This window comes from Salmo salar, chromosome ssa10, assembly GCF_905237065.1.
Source record: "Salmo salar chromosome ssa10, Ssal_v3.1, whole genome shotgun sequence".
NCBI classification, from domain to species: Eukaryota; Metazoa; Chordata; class Actinopteri; order Salmoniformes; family Salmonidae; genus Salmo; species Salmo salar.
The window spans coordinates 82166664-82187715 of record NC_059451.1 but is presented as its reverse complement, the minus strand read 5'-3'; the positions used below and the strand labels follow the sequence as shown (position 1 = coordinate 82187715).

The 21052-nt window shown below is 41.1% G+C and overlaps 2 protein-coding genes across 4 annotated transcripts in view; both read left to right on the top strand.

Moving 5' to 3' along the window:
- Window positions 1-831: 831 nt before the first annotated feature.
- Window positions 832-12217, top strand: cssa10h11orf24 (chromosome ssa10 C11orf24 homolog). 2 transcript variants are annotated; one of them, XM_014124450.2, is made up of 4 exons: window positions 832-1043; window positions 3691-3929; window positions 10029-10154; window positions 10353-12217. In XM_014124450.2, the coding sequence occupies exons 2-4, from the start codon at window positions 3788-3790 to the stop codon at window positions 11366-11368; spliced, it is 1284 nt and encodes a 427-aa protein (XP_013979925.2). In that variant the 5' UTR covers window positions 832-1043; window positions 3691-3787; the 3' UTR covers window positions 11369-12217. The 2 variants fall into 2 exon arrangements, with proteins under 2 accessions (XP_013979925.2, XP_013979926.2); XM_014124451.2 differs by lacking the exon at window positions 832-1043 and adding an exon at window positions 2238-2376.
- Window positions 12218-16555: 4338 nt separating this feature from the next.
- The window catches only part of lrp5 (low density lipoprotein receptor-related protein 5), a 52437-nt gene continuing 47940 nt past the window's right edge, over window positions 16556-21052 (top strand). For both annotated transcript variants that reach the window (XM_014124453.2, XM_014124452.2), the window contains exon 1: window positions 16556-16835. In XM_014124453.2, coding sequence (XP_013979928.1) covers window positions 16751-16835 — 85 coding nt within the window. In that variant the 5' untranslated portion in view covers window positions 16556-16750. The remainder of the gene's footprint in view (window positions 16836-21052) is intronic.

Here is a 21052-nt window from a genome sequence, read left to right as displayed (position 1 = left end):
GTTCAGTGACACATTACTTAATTTCTGTTAGTCACATGTCTGTGGAACTTGTTCAGTTTATGTCTCAGTTGTTGAATCTTGCTATGTAGCAGAAAAGTAGTTGCATTTAATTTTGTTTGACCTGTTTTTCTATTGACATTTCCTTGTATACATATATACCCATAAAAAAAATATGCTGATTCATGATTTCGACTGGCTGATAAAAGATGTCAGTCTCTTCCTGACACTTTAATTTTCATTAGGACAGTGAAGATCGAATTTCAATATTGAAACATTGTTGCAAAAGTCGAGAGACAGACAGCAACATTTTTACAAACCCCTGTTGTTGCAAACCAAATGTTAGGCTAGAAGCAAGGCGAAATAATGTCTAGAAACATTTTACAGTGAAGATCAAGTTAATGATTTCAAAATGATTATTTTGAGTCAGGCTTACCATGCTAAACTGTTTTTTTAGTACGGCTTAGAACGCTTCTCAACCAATCGCAATGCTTGTTTTTACCAACCCGGGACATGTATTTGCATATTTATGTTTGGGAACGCCTACTCTGTGAAGTGCGCGTGTGCAATAAGTCAATTCGCCCTTGCACTCCTACTAAACCATTTTTGGAAACTTTGGCAAAGGGTAGAGTCTACCAAACTTAGTTCACTCTGTTCGCAAAAGATTTTAGTTTTGGGAACAGAACTGTATTGTGATCAAATATTTAATCGATGAGAGCATTTGCAGAATGTCGTCCAAAGTCCATCTCGTTTCATGTTCTCCCACTGCTGGCCATTGGGCTTTCTCTCACCACCATATTTGGTAGTGAGGGGACGCCACGCGGATGCTTCACAGTTATACATCCGGTGAAATATCTGTATCATTGTTCTCATCTATGAGGTTAATGGCTCGCTAAATAGAATGTGTTGGGAACGAGGATGTGTTTGACTGCGTGTCATGACATAGCTTTTTAGCCCATACATAGATTAACTACTACGGTGTTAGCTAGATAGCTACAAGAACAGAAGTTGGCTAAAAGTTGTGCATTTAGCCTCCTCCTGCCTGGGTGAGTGAGTTGGTCTTTGGCTAACGTTAGCTAGATGGCCGCTAGCTACTACGTTAACTAGGTAGCAAATAGTGGGGGTAGTGGCTAGACTACCTGCGGTGGATTTGATGGTATCTATCCTGATTTGCAAACTGATGCTGGTCTAGAAACGCTTGCCTGTTAGCTACACAATCAGCCACATGGACAGCTAGCTGTCGATTTAGCAAGCAAGCTAGTGTGATGAACCAGAATTGCAACACAGTGGACCTGTCTCTTAATTTCAGTAACGTAGCTTACAGCCAAAAGGTGAAGTTAATTGTAGGAAGCACAATGTTGTTAGCTAGCTAATAACTAACTCCATAACTGTGGGCTTCTAGCTAAGTTAGCCGCTATCAACATGACTGGGGGAAGAGGTCTCATGACAGATGAGTGTTCAGGAAACTGTTGTAGAAAATATTAGATTAAATACTTCTCAGATACAGGAGCTTGTAAATTAAATTAGACTTTATTACAAAAGTAACAGAAGCAGAGAAATTCCATGGAAAAACTGCCTCATTCTTAGTGCTTGGCTTTTATACAGTTTTACCCTTCTTCACTCCACTTTAGGAATCATGTTGTCTTACTTAGTTTCCCTTCTCTTATTGGTTCAGATATTGGGGCATAGATTCTATTAGTGGTGTGACATGCATACCCCTTAGCTAATGTTCTTTACAAGTTCCTACTGATGTTGTGTATGTGTCATTAACTCATGTGCGTCTCCAGTAGCATTCACAAGATCAGATATGGCCCAGACCAGTCAGTCTTGTTAGTTTACCTTGCCTCATCTACACAGATTATGCTTGATTTCTGTTTTTACATGGTCAATTCGACCTTGATCCAACTTTGTACACTCACATGAGCTTCAGCCTTCATTCTGCTTACACATGTCTAATATTTAAACTTATATCGATTATTCTTTCTACTTCAAAGAGAACAGTATAGTTACTGAGAATCATCAGATGACTGGAAAATCTCCTACAAAACAAATATATCTAGCTAGCGTGGTTTGATGATGGGACGTTAAGGTTAAACCATATTGCCAATGCTCATTGGTAATAAATACGTAAAGCCAGACGTCCCTGGTGTTTCCCACACACATGTAACTAGTTAACTACTCTGTAAACTGTCCATTTGTGCAATGAAAGTTGGGTGGAGAATAGAGTGGAGTGAAATCCATTGTTCATCACATGATCACCACGTTGGGACGCATGCAGTGAACTATGGCAATTTGTTCAGCTAAGTGGTGTTTACATTTAGGGCAGAGCCAACAAGAGGTCTGAAAAGGTGTAACCATTATATCTTGAGGACAGCAATGGTGAGAGATTTTGTTTCTTGTAGAATGTATGCATGTTCCTTTTCTGGGTGTTTGACAATGGTATGATATTTGGGTTGGCTTCTTACTACTGTATAACATGATACAGAATAGTCAACTGTCATCTTACTCTATAAACAGTGAGTGTCCTTGAGGATTGAACAATATTCTGGAATGTTAAAACTGCTGTGAGGGCCACGGAGTTGTTGAACATCTGAATTTTACACAACGGGTGGGTTTAATCTTGAATACTGATTTGCTTAAACCGCATTCCAGCTGGTGTCTATTCCACAAATTACCACCGGCTAAATCTGTTAGTTAAAGTGCCTTTTTACTGTTCAATCTGACTGCGCAATCCACTGTTTCATCAGCCCAGCCAGGCAATTTATAAACTTGATCTCCACTATAAAAAGCATCTAAACATTATCACATTTTATTTTAGACTAACATTTAGTTTTCAACACCGGAGATTTGTATTAACCTTGTATTGCTGTAATGATCGAGACAGACAAGCAGACAGCGTTTCTCAGCCAGTCGAAATCATGAATCAGCTGGGATCATTTTTATGGATATATACAAAGAAATTAAAATAAGTCAAACGAAGTGCAGGTAGTTTGCAGTCTTTCCAGCTTCAGTTTGAAGTGATTGTGTTAGCTAGCTCCTCTGAACAACAGTGTCTTGGCGAGTGAGCACATTTTCTATGCCAGGTGAAATCGCGCCTCATCATTAGGTCATTATTATGGCTGTATACAAATATACGTGTATGATAACCTATTTATGGTATCAGAATTGTGATGGTATCAGAAATAACTAAGCTGCCCAGTACAATGGTGAAATATGTGTTCCGCTACAAGCATCTCTCCCTCTGTCTATTCTTCGTTAACTAGGCTAGATGGAAAAATCATTACACATATCCTCAGATGTTACATGAAACTTGAACTATATCATCAATTTGTAACAGGTGATAGAATTTTAAAACAGTTGTATCGTTTTGTAGTAATCCCGCTAGATGCTGCTCATGAGTCAAACTTTCAAATGGTCACTAAACAGCTCATGGCACAGACATTGGCTACCTGGAGCCAGAATCAAACATGTTTTTGTCTTCTCTACAAATGTGAAACTTCACAATTCATTATTTTAATGGTAATGCGTGTCTTGAATAAAATTGAGATGGAAGTGATCCATGGCTTTATGGAAGATAAAACTACAACATTAAAATGCAAACACATGTCTGTAAATGATATGCAATTCTATGGGATGATGACGGCTGCAAATATCTTTAATGAGACCTTTTTCCATTTCTGTGCCCTCCTGTAGATGTTAGAGCTGTGATGGTGGTGTGTCCCCTGTCTTCATTGTGACTCGTGTCCACTGCCTTCCTCTCCCTGCCCAGTGTGTGTGCCACCATTTCACCATGACCCTGCATCTTCTCCTCGTCCTGTCCCCCGTCCTTGGGCTCCTGGTGCTGCTACCTTGTCTGTCATCCCATGTGGCCAGCCAGTTCAGCATTGTGGCCAGCCAGACAATGACAGGGCAAACCAATTGCTCTGAAGAATGTAAGTTTTGAATCAGAAAATCAACAAATCAGGTGTGTTGCCACAGGTGAAAAGTGAAAACGCACATAAATACTATATTTTTGCTCCAACTCTTTTATTTGACTGAAAACATATCAAATATGTTGTGGAATGTACACCAGTTCACTAAAGCTCACCAATGTTTGATCCATTGTCTTACTACTTCTCATATAAACGTTACTCATAACCTGAAGGAAGCTCTAATAGAAAAAGATAAGGTGCATGCATGCTACCTACCTACATCTCAAAGCTTACCTCTTGGGATAAAGCAGTAACACTGCCGATATGGGAGTAGCCATAATGTAACTTTTTTTCCCCCAAATCACATCTTTCTACTGAAGGACATATAATTTCAAAGCAACCATGTGTTTCAGATTTAAGATGAAAGGGATTCTTAGGCCTTGCTGTGTTGTGTATGAGCCTGGCGCTGCTTTGGAGAGCCTTGCCCCATACACAGACAGCCAAATTCAATATATATTTTCCACAAATTTGTCTTTTGCCCAATCACATCTCTTTAAATCACATTTTTTGGGGGATCTTATTGTTCAAAAGACCAATTAATGGGGAAAAAAGATCAGAATTGGGCTGCCTGTGTAAACGCAGCCGTTGTCATGACAGGTTCTTCTTTAAATTAGATCTTACAATACTTCTTGCTGCACCACCTGAGTCTGGTCAGATGTATGCATCAAATACATAGCTACATATAACCCAAAGGCAGTTGTTATCTCCATGGGAGGAGTTAGTTGTAAATGGCCCAGCCTTCTTCCAGATCCACCACATGATCCACCCTAAACACGCCACAGGGCTTCCCAGAGGCAATGTGGGTTGAAAGTAGTAGGGCATGAAAACAAGGTTGGTATTACCATCTGGAAGCATGTAATGTGTGGTATGACAGAGGGCTATAAATACAATCATTTAGCATTCCAGCTTAGAGACCTGTATGTTTGGGACACGTCATGCCCCTAGCATAGGGTGACCCCCTAGTAACTTAAGAGGAAGGGGAGTGAGGGGCTGTCTGCAACATTGATATTCTTACCCCCTCTCCCTGCTTTCCTCAACTCCCAACCCTCCACACTCTTTTCCCGTCCCATTTGGAACAGCTGGGGAATCATTAAAAACACAAAGCATCTGGCCTTCCAGTTAGTTTGCCATCAATGACCAGGAATGGCTCTCTAGGCCAAACTTTTTTCTCTCTCTTCTTGCTCGATCATCATTTCACCTGAAGTTTTTAACTGCAAAGGAGTTTTGATTCCTCGGCGCCTAGCAGCAGCTTTAAAATAAAGCAGGAGAGGAGACAGACTTGAGGTCGCGCAACTCGCTCTGCCTCCTCTCACATTGACTCCCCGGTGGGGCCGGCTCCTCTCCTCGGTGCAGGCCCAGGTCTGCCTCCGCTCTTCTGCTTTTCCCCACCTGTTATCCTCATCAGTAGGTCTGCTCTGCAGTGGGAAGAGAGCCATCAGGCGTGCACGGCTGGATGTTGAGGCAAAGGTGTGTAACTGAGAGGATAGCTCCAGCACACGAGTTTGGAAGGGATCAAAGGAGGCGTAAACAGGCCTGTTTTCTCCCATCTGTTTCTGTAATGGATCCCAGATCTCCTGATAAACACGGACGGTGGTTGCTGAGACTGTTTTTAGTCTATTTTTCAGTACTACTCTTATTTCATTTCACGCTGACAACCTTAGTCCCTGTGGTGAACATTTTTTAAAGGAATTCCCAGGGTTTATTGCGGCAACTTTTTGGGAGACATGTTTAGATAACTCCTGAGAAGTGTTATTTGTTGACCAGCTATATTTATGTTGCCTGCATGACAATGCTCTTGGTATGTTCCATTCTTCAGTCTTGAATTAATATACAGTACCAGTCAAAAATTTGGACACGCTTACTCATTCCAGGGTTTTTCTTTATTGACTATTTTCAACATTGTAGAATAATATTGAAGACATCAAAACTATGAAATAATACCTATGGAATCATGTAGTAACCAAAAAAGTATATTTGAGATTCTTCAAAGTAGCCAGTCTTTGCCTTGATGACAGCTTTGCACACTCTTGGCATTCTCTCAACCAGCTTCATGAGGTAGTCACCTGGAATGCATTTGGAATTTCTTTCCTTAATGCGTTTGAGCCAATCAGTTGTGTTGTGTCAAGGTAGGGTTGGTATACAGAAGATGGTATTTTACCAAATAGGGCTAAGTCCATATTATGGCAAGAACAACTTAAATAAGCAAAGAGGAATGACAAGTCCGTCATTACTTTAAGACATGGTCAGTCAATACGGAACATTTCAAGAACTTCAAGTGCAGTCGCAAAAACCATCAAGCGCTATGATGAAACTGGCTCTCATGATGTTCGCCACAGGAAAGGAAGACCCAGAGTTACCTCTGCTGCAGAAGATAAGTTCGTTAGTTACCAGATTCTTATGTTTATGATGTAAAGAATATTTGCTGGTGTGTGATGAGGAGCAACCAGACGCTGCACTTCACGCATTTATGAAACTACTTATTCCAGTTACTAATAAGCAGGCACCCATTTAAGAAAATGACTATTAAAAACTGCTAAATCCCCTTGGATTGATGAGGAATTGAAAAATGGTATGGTTGCGAGGCATGTGCTTCTACACCTGCATTGCTTGCTGTTTGGGGTTTTAGGCTGGGTTTCTGTACAGCACTTTGAGATATCAGCTGATGTAAGAAGGGCTTAATAAATTGATTTGATGAGGCAAAAGGTATGGCAATTAATTCTGGCAGCCCAACTGATTGGCAAACATACTGCAAATTAAGAAACCATGTGACTAAACTAAATTTTACAAAGAAACTACACTATGAAACAGAAAGAATGATAGTAAAAAGCTTTGGGGCACCTTAAATGAAATTTAGGGGGGAAAAAGCTAACTCTGCTCCTCCATTCATTGAATCAGATGGCTCATTCATCACAAAGCCCACTGATATTGCAAACTACTTTTATAACTTTTTCATTGGGAAGAGAAGCAAACCTAGGGATGACATGGCAGCAACAAAATGCTGACACTACACATCCAAGTATATCGGACCAAATTATGAAAGACAAGAATTGTACTTTTGAATTCCGTAAAGTCAGTGTGGAAGAGGTGGGGGGGAAAAAATGTCTATCAACAACAACAAGCCACCGGGGTCTGACAATCTGGATGGAAAATTACTGAGGATAATAGCAGACGATATTGCCACTCCTATTTGCAACATTTTCATTTTAAGCCTACTAGAAAGCATGTGCCCTCAGGCCTGGAGGGAAGCAAAAGTAATTCCGCTACCCAAGAATAGTAAAGCCCCCTTTACTGGCTCAAATAGCTGACCAATCAGCCTGTTACCAACCCTTACTATTTTCTGGGAAAAAAATGTGTTTGACTAGATACAATGCTATTTCACAGTAAACAAATTGACAACAGAATTTCAGCATGCTTATAGGGAGGGACACTCAACAAGCACAGCACTTACACAAATGACTGATTGAAGGAGAGAAATTGATAAAATGATTGGGGGGCTGTCTTGTTAGACTGACAGTATCGATCACAGTCTGCTGCTGGAAAGACGTATGTGTTGTGGCTTTACACCCCCTGCTATAATGTGAATAAAGAGTTACTTGTCTAACAGAACACAGAGGATGTTCTTTAATGGAAGCCTCTCAAATATAATCCAGTTAGAATCAGGAATTCCCCAGGGTAGCTATTTAGGCCCCTTGCTTTTTACATTTTTTTACTAATGACATGCCACTGACTTTGAGTAAAGCCAGAGTGTCTATGTATGCGGATGACTATACACGTCAGCTACTACAGCGACTGAAATCACTGCAACACTCAACAAAGAGCTGCAGTTAGTTTCAGAGTGGGTAGCAAGGAATAAGTTAGCCCTAAATATTTCTAAAACTAAAAGCATTGTATTTGGAACAAAACGCTCACTAAATCTTGTAATAAATAATGTGGAAATTGAGCAAGTTGAGATGACTGAACTGCTTGGAGTAACCCTAGATTGTAAACTGTCATGATCAAAGCATATTGATGCAGTAGTAGCTAAGATGGGGACAAGTCTGTCTATAATAATGCGATGCGCTGCCTTAACAACATTATCAACAAGGCAGACCCTACAGGCCCTTTTTGTCACACCTTGACTACTGTTCAGTCGTGTGGTCAGGTGCCACAAAAAAGGACTTAAGAAAATTGCAATTGGCTCAGAACAGGGCAGCACGGCTGGCCCTTGGATGTACACAGGGAGCTAATATTAATAATATGCACGTCAATGTCTCCTGGCTGAAAGTCGAGGAGAGATTGACTTCATCACTACTTTTTATTTATGAGAGGTATTGATATGTTGAATGCACCGAGCTGTCTGTCTAAACTACTGGCTCACAGCTCGGACACCCAACGAAATGCTTCAGAGTTTAAGTAACAGACGCATCTCAACATCAACTGTTCAGAGGAGACTGCGTGAATCAGGCCTTCATGGTAGAATTGCTGCAAAGAAACCACTACTAAAGGACACCAATAAGAAGAAGAGACTTGTTTGGGCCAAGAAACACGAGCAATGGACCTCAGACCGGTGGAAATCGGTCCTCTGGTCTAATGAGTCCAAATTTGAGATTTTTGGTTCCAACCGCCGTGTCTTTGTGAGACGCAGAGTACCGTAATTTCCGGACTATTAAGCGCACCTGAATATAAGCCGCACCCACTGAATTTTTTTAATTTTTTTTATTTTGAACATAAATAAGCCGCACATGTCTATAAGCTGCAGATGCCTACCGGTACATTGAAACAAATGAACTTTACATAGGCTTTAACGAAACACGGCTTGTAACAAAAATAAATAGGCTTTAACGAAACACGGCTTGTAACAAAAAATGTAAAATTAGCAGTAAGCTTTAGTTGTCTTTTTGCACTGAGTCAATTCCTCACGCTGCTGTTTCCAACGTCTTATCGACTCATTAAGACCAAGCTCCCGTGCAGCAGCTCTATTTCCTTTTCCAACAGCCAGATCAATCGCCTTCAACTTGAAAGCTGCATCATATGCATTTCTCCGTGTCTTTGCCATGATGAGGGTGACAAAATGACTACCGTAATTAGAATGATGGGAAGTTTGAGAGCGCTCGATTTAATCTAAACAGTAAACAAAAAAGTTGTTTGACCTGAACCCGTTCGGCAATTTCATTGGTCTAATGAAAGCTTCATGCCGCCAAAAAACTAAGCACGTCACAGAATGTGTTTTTTGGGGGGGAAAAAATGTAAAGCGGGAAAAATCCATATATTAGCCACGTCATTGTTTAAGCCGCGAGGTTCAAAGCCTGGGAAAAAAGTTGCCGCTTATAGTCCGTAATTTACGGTAGGTGAACGGATGATCTCCACATGTGTGGTTCCCACCGTGAAGCATGGAGGTGGTGTGGGGGTGCTTTGCTGGTGACACTGTCAGTGATTTATTTAGAATTCAAGGCACACTTAACCAGCATGGCTACTACAGCATTCTGCAGTGATACGCCATTCCATCTGGTTTGTGCTATTATTTGTTTTTCTTTTTAAACAGGGCAATGACCCAAAACACACCTCCAGGCTGTGTAAGGGCTATTTGACTAAGAAGGAGAGTGATGGAGTGCTGCATCAGATGACCTGGCCTCCACAATCACCCGACTTCAACCCAATTGAGATGGTTTGGGATGAATTGGACCGTAGAGTGAAGGAAAAGCAGCCAACAAGTGCTCAGCATTTGTGGAAACTCCTTCAAGGCTGTTTGAAAAGCATTCCTCATGAAGCTGGTTGAGAGAATGCCGAGAGTGTGCAAAGCTGTCAAGGCGAAGGGTGGCTACTTTGAAGAATCTCAAATAAAAAAATATATTTCTGATTTGTTTAACACTTTTGTTTTTGGTTACTACTTGATTCCATATGTGTTATTTCATAGTTTTGATGTCTTCACTATTATTCTACAATGTAGAAAATAGTCAAAATAAACTCATGAATAGGTGTCAACTTTTGACTGGTACAATTTCTGGCTTAATATTGGATATGATTTTGACTGCATGCAAGATTTCCTTATTACATTTTTTTTGGCGTGTGTTTATTCCACAGGCTCATTCAATACGACATGTGATCATGCTTTCTTTTGGAAAGAGAAGTCCACTTGCTTTTTCTTGACATGTCCGAATTGTACCAACTGCAGCTGTATCTCCTTCGCTGACCTGATAACGGAACAAGGTATGTACACAATGCTTGGGTGGAGAATGTTTTATTAGCTTCTTATTACCAATATTAATATTTTTTGTTGATAAATCTAGTTACTGAATCTTTTGGTTTCCAAGGGTTGTAAATGAACCATCTATTTTGTGATTGAAATGCATGTCATGTAATGCCTTTAGATTTTTCACAATATTTTAAATCTGTTTTTTTCCCCAGAAACAGACAACAGTGGTTTTAAGAAAAAAGCTAAACATGTCACTCAGTCTTCAAGTTCCGTAACTCCATTGGAAAGCCAACATAAGAACCCTACTGCTCATGAATTGACAGTCAGCAATCAAACTACACAAACCTCTGCCCTCAATGAGACCGGCTCTACCTCACAGCACAGCGATGCTGGTCAGGCTCCATCTGTTGGAGGGACTCCTGTTGTCTTAACTGCATCTACCATGACTGCAGCACATTTGCCAGCTCCCAAGAATGACACAGCAACTACAGTATCTGAGACAACCCGCAAGTCAAAGATCCAAAGCCCAGGAACAACCTCAGCCACTTCAGTAAAGCTGGAATCTACTACTGTTATGAATCCACCAGCCGTCCCACAGATGATGAAAACAACGGAATCAGAAACAACAACCACCGCTATGACTACTATCACCACAACAGCAATGCCATCTACTACCAATACCACCACAACACAACCAACTACTACCACAACAACAATACCAACAACTACCACTCCAAAAACAACTACCACTCCAAAAACAACTACCACTCCAAAAACAACTACCACTCCAAAAACAACTACCACTCCAAAAACAACTACCACTCCAAAAACAACTACCACTCCAAAAACAACTACCACTCCAAAAACAACCACTGCAGACACGCCTACAGATGAGGAGAAGAAGCCGTCACCAACCGTTCTGGAGTCCCCCAGCTCTCGAGCTACCTCCAGAAACTCCATGGTTCCTTCAACCGCCACTACTGAGGTCAGCACAAAAAGGCTGGACGAAGACACCAACAGAGCCGTTATAGATGTTGTTGCCGGCGAGATTCTGACTCGACAGTTGGTGGACAGAAGCGCTCTATTGGCTGTCCTGTTGTTTGGCCTCCTCTTCTTCCTAGTTACAGTTGTTCTCTTCCTCACACAGGCCTATAAGAGTTACAGGAGGAAAGACTACACCCAGGTGGACTATCTCATCAATGGAATGTATTCTGATTCAGGTGTTTAAAAGTGACAATTGAGTGTTTACATTTCAACATGGTTCAGTTATTTCTATTTTTATATTTTCTTTATTGGAAAAGGGTTAATAACATACATGAGTTAAGAGATTGTCAATGTTGCACCAGCCTTTGCCCTAGTATTGCATAACATTTCTGTCTTAAAGGTACTCCAGCATACAGAGATTATTCAAATATAAGTTACCCCTTCTGTCGTTTTTATTCAGGCCTTAAGGTCTTATGATGGTCCAAGAAATGAATCAGGCCATGGGCCAAAGTATCACCACAGTGGTTTGTTAGTCCTATATTTCTATGTCTTACATTTCTATGCAGATGAATATTCCACCTCCAACCAATAGGATTATGGCCATAGACTGTTAGGTATTCAGTTTTCTAAAATAGTGAATATCATTCTGAGTTCTGTGGAAAAGGGGCTGAAAAGGTTTATTGATGTAGCTTTGTTTACGTCTCTGGTATTTCATTTATTGTACATTTTTCGCTTGTATATATCCATTGCTTTGTGTACATTTTGTTGGTAATTTTTCATGCAATTTTCCTTTGTTCATGACTTGCATGTTTTCTTTGTTTACCATTCCTGTCCTTGGATTAAGATTGAAGGCCAAAATGATCACTGAAGCACATTAATGTTAAAGCCAAGGGAATTGTCTAGCCATCATGCACACCGTTCCATGACGAAGAAGAAGGAACGGTTATATGATAACCAAAAGAGACTTTCCAATGCGGAGGAACTTCTGTCAAGGTTGGAAACGGGTCTGAAGGCCTGTTATGTGCCAATTTAAATCTTACTAATGTGCTATTAAGCTATGTTATTTCCAGTAAAGAAAACAATTAAGAATGAAGTGGCTTTTTCTTTCATCACCCAAAAAATGTCAGTAAGGATTAATCAGCGCTTCAGTGAAATGCATTAGTAGTCTTCGATTCTCTCAACTCCTGTAAGACCTTTAAGATGTCTGCACGACTGTATATGCGGTGTTTCAGGGAGAGATTCAATGTTTTTTAGAAGGGCATATCAATCAGTTGGGGGTGTAACATCCCACAGCTCTAGCCCAGTAATAGCTTCCTGGGAATATGATGCACATGTAACGTGTCTGTTTTTGTAGCGAAAGTTTGAAGGTCTGGACTGAGAATTAATTGGCAGAGAAGAAAATGAGAGCGTGGAGGTGGTCCGACACCTTTACAATGCACACGTCAGGGCAGCATTTATTGAGGGAAACAAAAGCTGCAAAGGGGAAACATGGATTCCATTAGAGTAACATTTAGGAGAAAACTGCCTCGAGATGCCAAAGGTTGTTAAGTTATGTTTCTCGTTTGCTTCTCTGCTTACTTCTCTCTTCTTGCCAATGCTTTCTAAAAGTTCTTGTTCAAACATCCATTACTGTGGACTTTATCCCCGTTCCCCACAGTTTTCCAGTGAAAGTCCTGGTCCACACAGGGTCTAGTTTCTCAATTTCTGAGAATATTTGGCAATAGAATAGCATTTTTGCCTCATGGAACATCACTGCCAAAGAACATTGCTTTTAGTAGAAAAATAACTAACAATTGGTTACTACAGTATCTGCCATACCCCAATATATTGCTGCCAATATGCATATATTTGGTTTACTTCAGTGTTTGGGAATTTTCTATTTGCTCTAGTTGTGTGTGTTTTGTTCTCAGTAGTGAGCTGTAACCGTCAAATCAGAGAGAGCAGGAAATCAAAGCCTCCAGTACATGCGTCTGCAATATCTGCATTATGAATACCTGGTAAGAAGCTGGTAGCTAGGGGTTTAGTGATAAGCTCGCTGACATGATGCCTGTATAAGCCTTTTGTTTTGAGAGGGCCTGTCCCTCATGGACTTCATTACTGTGTGAGGGGTATTTGTTACACTGAGGCGTGGGTATATTACTGCAAAACCCAATATTTATAAGCAACAAAGACCAATGGAAAGGCAGGTTTTTTTATTTGTGGATAGGGCCCAGTGGATCAAAGGGAATGCCACAGGCTATATGGTGCAGGTGACTGTAAAGGCAGGTTTCATTACAGCATATTTCTCTGGGCTGGGAATGGTTTCCTGCCTCACTCACACGCACTGAGAGGGACATATGCTTCTACTTTCCCTCTTTCGAGTTCAGGCCAGTTGGAGAACCTTAGCATTCAACCCGAGGAGTGCTTTTTCTGCCAGGTCTATGGCCTAATCCTGTTTGCAGTGCCTGGAGTCTTGTGAAAGAGCGAAGAGCAAAGGGTTTCTCATAAAAGTACTTTTCTGTTATTGCATTATATACACTGCTCAAAAAAATAAAGGGAACACTTAAACAACACAATGTAACTCCAAGTCAATCACACTTCTGTGAAATCAAACTGTCCACTTAGGAAGCAACACTGATTGACAATACATTTCACATGCTGTTGTGCAAATGGAATAGACAACAGGTGGAAATTATAGGCAATTAGCAAGACACCCCCAATAAAGGAGTGGTTCTGCAGGTGGGGACCACAGACCACTTCTCAGTTCCTATGCTTCCTGGCTGATGTTTTGGTCACTTTTGAATGCTGGCGGTGCTTTCACTCTAGTGGTAGCATGAGACGGAGTCTACAACCCACACAAGTGGCTCAGGTAGTGCAGCTCATCCAGGATGGCACATCAATGCGAGCTGTGGCAAGAAGGTTTGCTGTGTCTGTCAGCGTAGTGTCCAGAGCATGGAGGCGCTACCAGGAGACAGGCCAGTACATCAGGAGATGTGGAGGAGGCCGTAGGAGGGCAACAACCCAGCAGCAGGACTGCTACCTCCGCCTTTGTGCAAGGAGGAGCAGGAGAAGCACTGCCAGAGCCCTGCAAAATGACCTCCAGCAGGCCACAAATGTGCATGTGTCTGCTCAAACGGTCAAAAACAGACTCCATGAGGGTGGTATGAGGGCCCGACGTCCACAGGTGGGGGTTGTGCTTACATCCCAACACCGTGCAGGACGTTTGGCATTTGCCAGAGAACACCAAGATTGGCAAATTCGCCACTGGCGCCCTGTGCTCTTCACAGATGAAAGCAGGTTCACACTGAGCACGTGACAGACGTGACAGAGTCTGGAGATGCCGTGGAGAACGTTCTGCTGCCTGCAACATCCTCCAGCATGACCGGTTTGGTGGTGGGTCAGTCATGGTGTGGGGTGGCATTTCTTTGGGGGGCCGCACAGCCCTCGATGTGCTCGCCAGAGGTAGCCTGACTGCCATTAGGTACCGAGATGAGATCCTCAGACCCCTTGTGAGATCATATGCTGGTGCGGTTGGCCCTGGGTTCCTCCTAATTCAAGACAATGCTAGACCTCATGTGGCTGGAGTGTGTCAGCAGTTCCTGCAAGAGGAAGGCATTGATGCTATGGACTGGCCCGCCCGTTCCCCAGACCTGAATCCAATTGAGCACATCTGGGACATCATGTCTCGCTCCATCCACCAACGCCACGTTGCACCACAAACTGTCCAGGAGTTGGCGGATGCTTTAGTCCAGGTCTGGGAGGAGATCCCTCTGGAGACCATCCGCCACCTCATCAGGAGCATGCCCAGGCGTTGTAGGGAGGTCATACAGGCACGTGGAGGCCACACACACTCCTGAGCCTCATTTTGACTTGTTTTAAGGACATTACATCAAAGTTGGATCAGCCTGTAGTGTGGTTTTCCACTTAAATTTTGAGTGGGACTCCAAATCCAGACCTCCATGGGTTGATAAATTGGATTTCCATTGATTATTTTTGTGTGATTTTTGTTGTCAGCACATTCAACTATGTAAAGAAAAAAGTATTTAATAAGATGATTTATTTCATTCAGATCTAGGATGTGTTGTTTAAGTGTTCCCTTTATTTTTTGAGCAGTATATAATATGGAGAACATGGGTAGAAGTAACCTAGTAGTGACCAAGTGAGTGTGCCTTGTTCAAAATGCCTTGTTTACATTCTGCGGCCTCAGACACATTATGGGCTAAGTGCAGTGTCAGCTAAGCAAATCAAAGTGCAACGCTCATTTGGAGACTAATAGATAGATATAGATAATATAGGTTTATCTAATAGTAAAGGGTTATTCATGCTAAATATCCTCTGTGCTGATGCAGTATAGCCTACTGGGCATTTGCTGTAAGGAAGCGTATACCCTTCTATAGCCTACATTTCTTGAGGAGCAGATGTAGATAAATCATCCTGCACTGGACCAAGATGGACTCACTTTGTCACTGATGTTTTGACATCCACTGTAGCCTACACAATATATTTTACAGGTCAAAATGATTCTCACTGTCACATAAAAATGTACTACATTATCTTTGATTCTAAACCTAAAAACACCAATCATTTCAATATTGACCACTTTAAATGAAGTCAATATTCGATGGACACTATAGAAATGTAGCTTGTTACAGAAGTATATTTATTGGAGCTGTCAGGTGATTTTTTTAATCAAGTTTTAATCAAGTTTTACATTACAAAGACTGTTAAATCACCAGGAAATCAACTCAGTGGTTTTAATGTAGGACATTTGTACCCAATTATTCCCATGCATATATAGAGAAGCATTATGTGATCACATCCAAATGTAATCAAGAATTGAAATTATTATGTTTTGTACTATATCTGTTTGCGCTTCTTGCGGTCAATTTGCAGGACACATTATTTATAATTATGTTCTGGGCAGGCTCCTGACCTGCCGATCAAGAAAACTGAATGTAATTGGGCACCCCAGGCACAAAGCAGCTTCTTACCAGGTATTCGTAATGCAGATATTGCAGACGCATGTACTGGAGGCTTTGATTTCCTGCTCTCTCTGATTACATCAGATATTCCAGTGTACACTGTAATAATGAAAATACATTTCTTCAAAAATGGTCGGGAGGTAAGATCAGGTGGGACCATTCTAGCCAATGAGAGGGCAGATACGCTTGTGAACAACAGGCACAAGTCCGATATAAAGTATTTTTCTCAAAGTTGCCGGGATGTCAAGTGTCCTACTTATATCAGTACACTCGTAAGAAACTACGCATTACGAAACTTATGTTCGATCAAATAAGCCACACGTTGCAAATAAGCCGTTACATTTTTTTGTCAACCAAATTCGACATTCATTGACCTCCATACTAAAACTCATCGCTTGGTGAGCGGAAAAAAACGCCACCTGCGAGAGAAGATAGATTTTGGGCGCAGTTATCCCTCTCGCTTTGCCTCTTCCTCTCTGCACAAAGTAACTGTATGTCTAGTGACGTCATCTAATTTCCGTTGCCATTCTCGTCGGTGCCTCTACAATCAGGGCAGGCTGGAGTAGCTTTCCAACAAAAGTATAAAAAGTATCGACTAAGACTCCCGCTCGGATTTTTTTTTAACTTTCTTTTGCACAAATAACCCGAATAATGGAGTCGGGGTTATGGAATTAAAGCCACGACCACTAGCAATGGACGTCCTTCTTGTGGAATTACTGTTTTATAGCAGCTTGCTCTCTCTGGTTCATGGTAAGTAGCATGTTTTTTGTTCGGACTCTGCTCGGAGGTGGCAAAGTTCTGGGAAGCAATGTGGCTATAGCTACGTGATATGTGAATGTATCTCGCTAGAGGTCGGTAGTTATAGTAGCCATAAGTTATATTTGTATATTTTAGAGTTGAATAGACTCTAGCATGTCTTGGCGTGTATTTTCGTTTAAATATTATACGTTTGAGTCTTTTCTTCCCAAGTTGTATACTGACTGTGTGGCAAGACAATCGCAGGAGTTCACTCAAGCCGAAACTGTTCGCGCATTTCTGATGCTTTCACAATGTATCAGCAATAGTGAAACGTTCAAAACGCAAAATATGACATGAGACACATTATTTTGCTCAACTTTACATAATTATTGAGGGGAACCGCAAAAGTTGATTTTTAGAGCCTATACTCCGAGGCCTCAATGTACTGCGATTGATCGCCGGTGTCGGGTGTCATTTGGGAGTCCTTGATTTTCTGCTTGTAAGTGCGAGAAAGTTTGTGGGAAAGTGAAGGACAAGTTGTTTCTCTGATTCTTTCAAAAACGTTTTGAAGTAGCAAATCACAAATACCCAATGAGATGGGTGAGACAGTTCTTCTGAATGTGCCCCAAAAAATCCATAACCAATGAATAGACAAACACATATGTTGTAAGATGGATCATCAAACCACTAACAAAATGCATTTGACCATTTTACTTACATATTTTTGTAAATACTAGGAATCACAAAAAACATCTCTAAAAGTCTACAAGTGGGTTTAGGTCTATAGATTTTCTTGTTTTGTGTGTACGTTATTAGCCAGCTGTTTCCAATAGGTTGGTTAGGGCTGAATGGACTATATATAGATTCAATTATTAGTTCAATTTTTAATCCAATATAGGCTGGCTATGCCTAGAAATAAATCAATACAATATTTCTGTATGCAGTTTAGCATGATTGTACACAATTAGAGTTTGAAAGAAGTAGAAAGAGTGAATCTTTTGGGGTTTTATGGCCATTCTTTTAAATAGAAAATGGCAGATTAATGCCCCCTTAGTTTTTTTTTTATCCTTTTCCCCAGCATTGATTTGGGCAAATTATCATATACAGTGCCTTCAGAATGTATTCACACCCCTTGACTTTTACCACATTTTGTTGTTTTACAGCCTGAATTGAACATGTATTAAATTCAGATTGTGTGCCACTTATCTACATACAATAACCCTCCATGTCAAAGTGGAATTTTGTTTTGAGATTTATTTTTATAATTAAAAGCGTTAATGTCTTGAGTCAAAAGTATTCAACCCCTTTTCTAATGGTAAGCCTAAATATGTTCTGGAGTATAAATGTGCTTACCAAGTCACTTAATAAGGTGCATGGACTCACCCTGTGCAATAATAGTGTTTAACATGATTTTTGAATGACTACCTCATCTCTGTATCCCACACATACAATTATCTGTAAGGCCCGTCAGTCAAGCAGTGAATTTCAAACACACATTCAATTACAAAAACCAGGGAGGTTTTCCAATGCCTTGCAAAGAAGTGCACCTATTGGCAGATGGGTAAAATATATATTTTTTTATAAAGCAGACACTGAATATCCTTTTGAGCATGGTGAAGTTATTAATTACACTTTGGATGGTGTATCAATAGGCGCAGTCACTACAACGATACAGGCGTCCTTCCTGATTCAGTTCCCAGAGAGGAAGGAAGCTGCTCAGGGATTTCACCATGAGGCCAATGGTGACTTTAAAACAGAGAACTGACGAAGGAATCAACAACATTATAGTTACTCCACAATACTAAACTAAATGACTGAGTGAAAAGAAGGAAGTCTGTACAGAATAAAAAATATTCCAAAACATACATCCTGTTTTGCAGTAAGGCACTAAAGTAATACTGCAAAAAATGTCTCAAAGAAATTAACTTTCTGTCCTGAATGCAAAGCATTATGTTTGGGGCAAATCCAACACATTGAGTACAGCTCTTCATATTTTCAAGCATGGGGTTGGCTGCATCATGTTATGGATTTGCTCGTCATCGGCAAGGACTAGGGAGTTTTTTATTTGTATAAGAAGAGACTGAATGGAGCTAAGCACAGGCACAATCCTAGAGGAAAACCTGGTCTACTTTTCAACATGAATGTTCCTGAGTCTTCTACTTTGACATTATAGTATTTTGTGTTGATGAAGACAATTTAAATCCATTTCACAATTAAATCTAAGAGGTGTGAATACTTTCTGAAGGCACTGTGATCCTATATTACCCTCTCACTAGAATCAATCAAAAATAAACTCATTATTTTATGTATGATTGTATTCATTTCAATTACGCTTGCATTACACATCCTAGGTAAGATTCAGCCCTTTAGTCACTTCAGTGTTTAAAATGTAAAAAATAAGTTTGACCATGTTCAGTAACTGTTGCTTTCTTGTGACTGCATATCGTAAATCAATCCCTTCAGATCTATTTTTCCAATAGATCTGAGTTTTGGCTAATTGTTCTGCTGTGAAAATAAAGCCTTGCAGTGTATGGGAAGATCTGCACGACTGGAGGCGTGAATGTTATTCCCTTCCATGGGTGAAGAATGTAGTCTATAGATTTAATCTTTTTCACACATCAGTTTTTGAAATATGAGTAGGTTATTTGTTTCATTTCAGCTGGGGATGTAGAGAGGACGTTTAGCTGAAGTCTGTACGCTGTAACAGGCAGTCTAGATTCCCCATGGGTCCCCCACTCCCTTTTCCTTAACACCTACTCTTCCTCACAACCTCAGACACCACACACAGCACAGCACTCTGATAAGGCTTTGGAGCCAGGGAGCTGTTCTTCCTCCCAACCAGAACAAGAAAATAAGTGGGAGGGAATCACTTCTCAAGCTGAGCACAGTGTTAGAGCAATGGAGGCTTTCTGCCTTCCTTCCTTTTCAGGACACTTCTGAAGCTCGTAGAGTAGACACCCCCTTCCCTTCACCCCCTGTCTCTCCTCCCAGTGGAGGGCCAGTTAATCCTGGTGACAAGCTCAGACTCCTCAGCTGTTCCTTTGTGCTCCCTCTTCCACAAACGCCAAGTCCGCTGGATCCAGGTGTTCCTAACTCACCCCCTTTCAAATGACTGACTGGAAAAGCTGGTATGATGCAATGTTGATAAGTCATTTGAACTGGCAGAGAGAAATGTCAGGGCAGCTATTGACTTAGTTAGCCTTACTAAGAAATAGGTTTAGGTTTTTAGGACCCTCGTGCAAAAGTAAAACAGAGCAGACTCTGGTATGCGTCTTATCTCAAGCTGTGTGCCCTTGAGCAGAATTGAGTTTCTTATTCAGGTAGTAGCCTATTTGATAGGCTGTACTTTCCTCTCTCTATTTGAGCCATCTTCTTTTTTTTAAGCTTTAAGTGCAAAATTCATGTGAGGCATAGTGCATTTATATCAAAACTAAGGAAATGCCTGAAGTTTCTGAACCCTATATTTCTCTCTTCACGGTGGGCCCGTCTTTGGAGAGTGCATTTCTCCTGAGTGCCAGAGCTTTCATTGTGCTTTTTCAAGGAAGTTTCCAGGTTCCTCCTGCTGTTTTATACAGATGGAAAGTTCTTCTTCATTGAGTGTTGCTGAGAAAGAAAATGAAATACTGTCGAGAGGGGACAGAAACATAAGCTTTGAAGATGGACCTGAACAGGGACTAGCACTCTAGTGTTTTTGTTTAGGGTCAGCCATTTTGATATAAACTAACCTTCCAGTGTATAGAGATGCTGATTGCCTCACCAGCAAGATGTTTTGCAGGGTTGTTAAACTATATCCTTATAGCTACAGCCCCAAATGAAAATGTGGCCTATAGGCTGTTCGTTTCTATGTCTGTATTAGCTGGCTTTATAGTCCAACTGTTGGAACCACTTGACCATGATGATAGGCAAATAAGGAACTGCATTCTTGTCAGTGAAGGATCGTGCCTGGAAGCCAGTCATGGATGTTTAGGAAAGAGCTGGCATTGTTTGTTTGGTAGACTGGCTCCTGGCCCTGCCTCTTGGGATTGTGCATTTGGGGCAGAGACCTAGAGCGACTGCTTTGCAGCATGTGGAGTGGACAGGCCTGTGCTCAGATCTCATAAAAAGTGCAGCTGTTGAGTTTTGTAATCCCCACTGTTATGTATCCACTGGGGGCTGAGGTGTCAAGAATCCTCCCTGATGGCTTTTGGTGGTCTCTCGCTCTCTCTCTGGGCCTCCACATTCTGCTATCT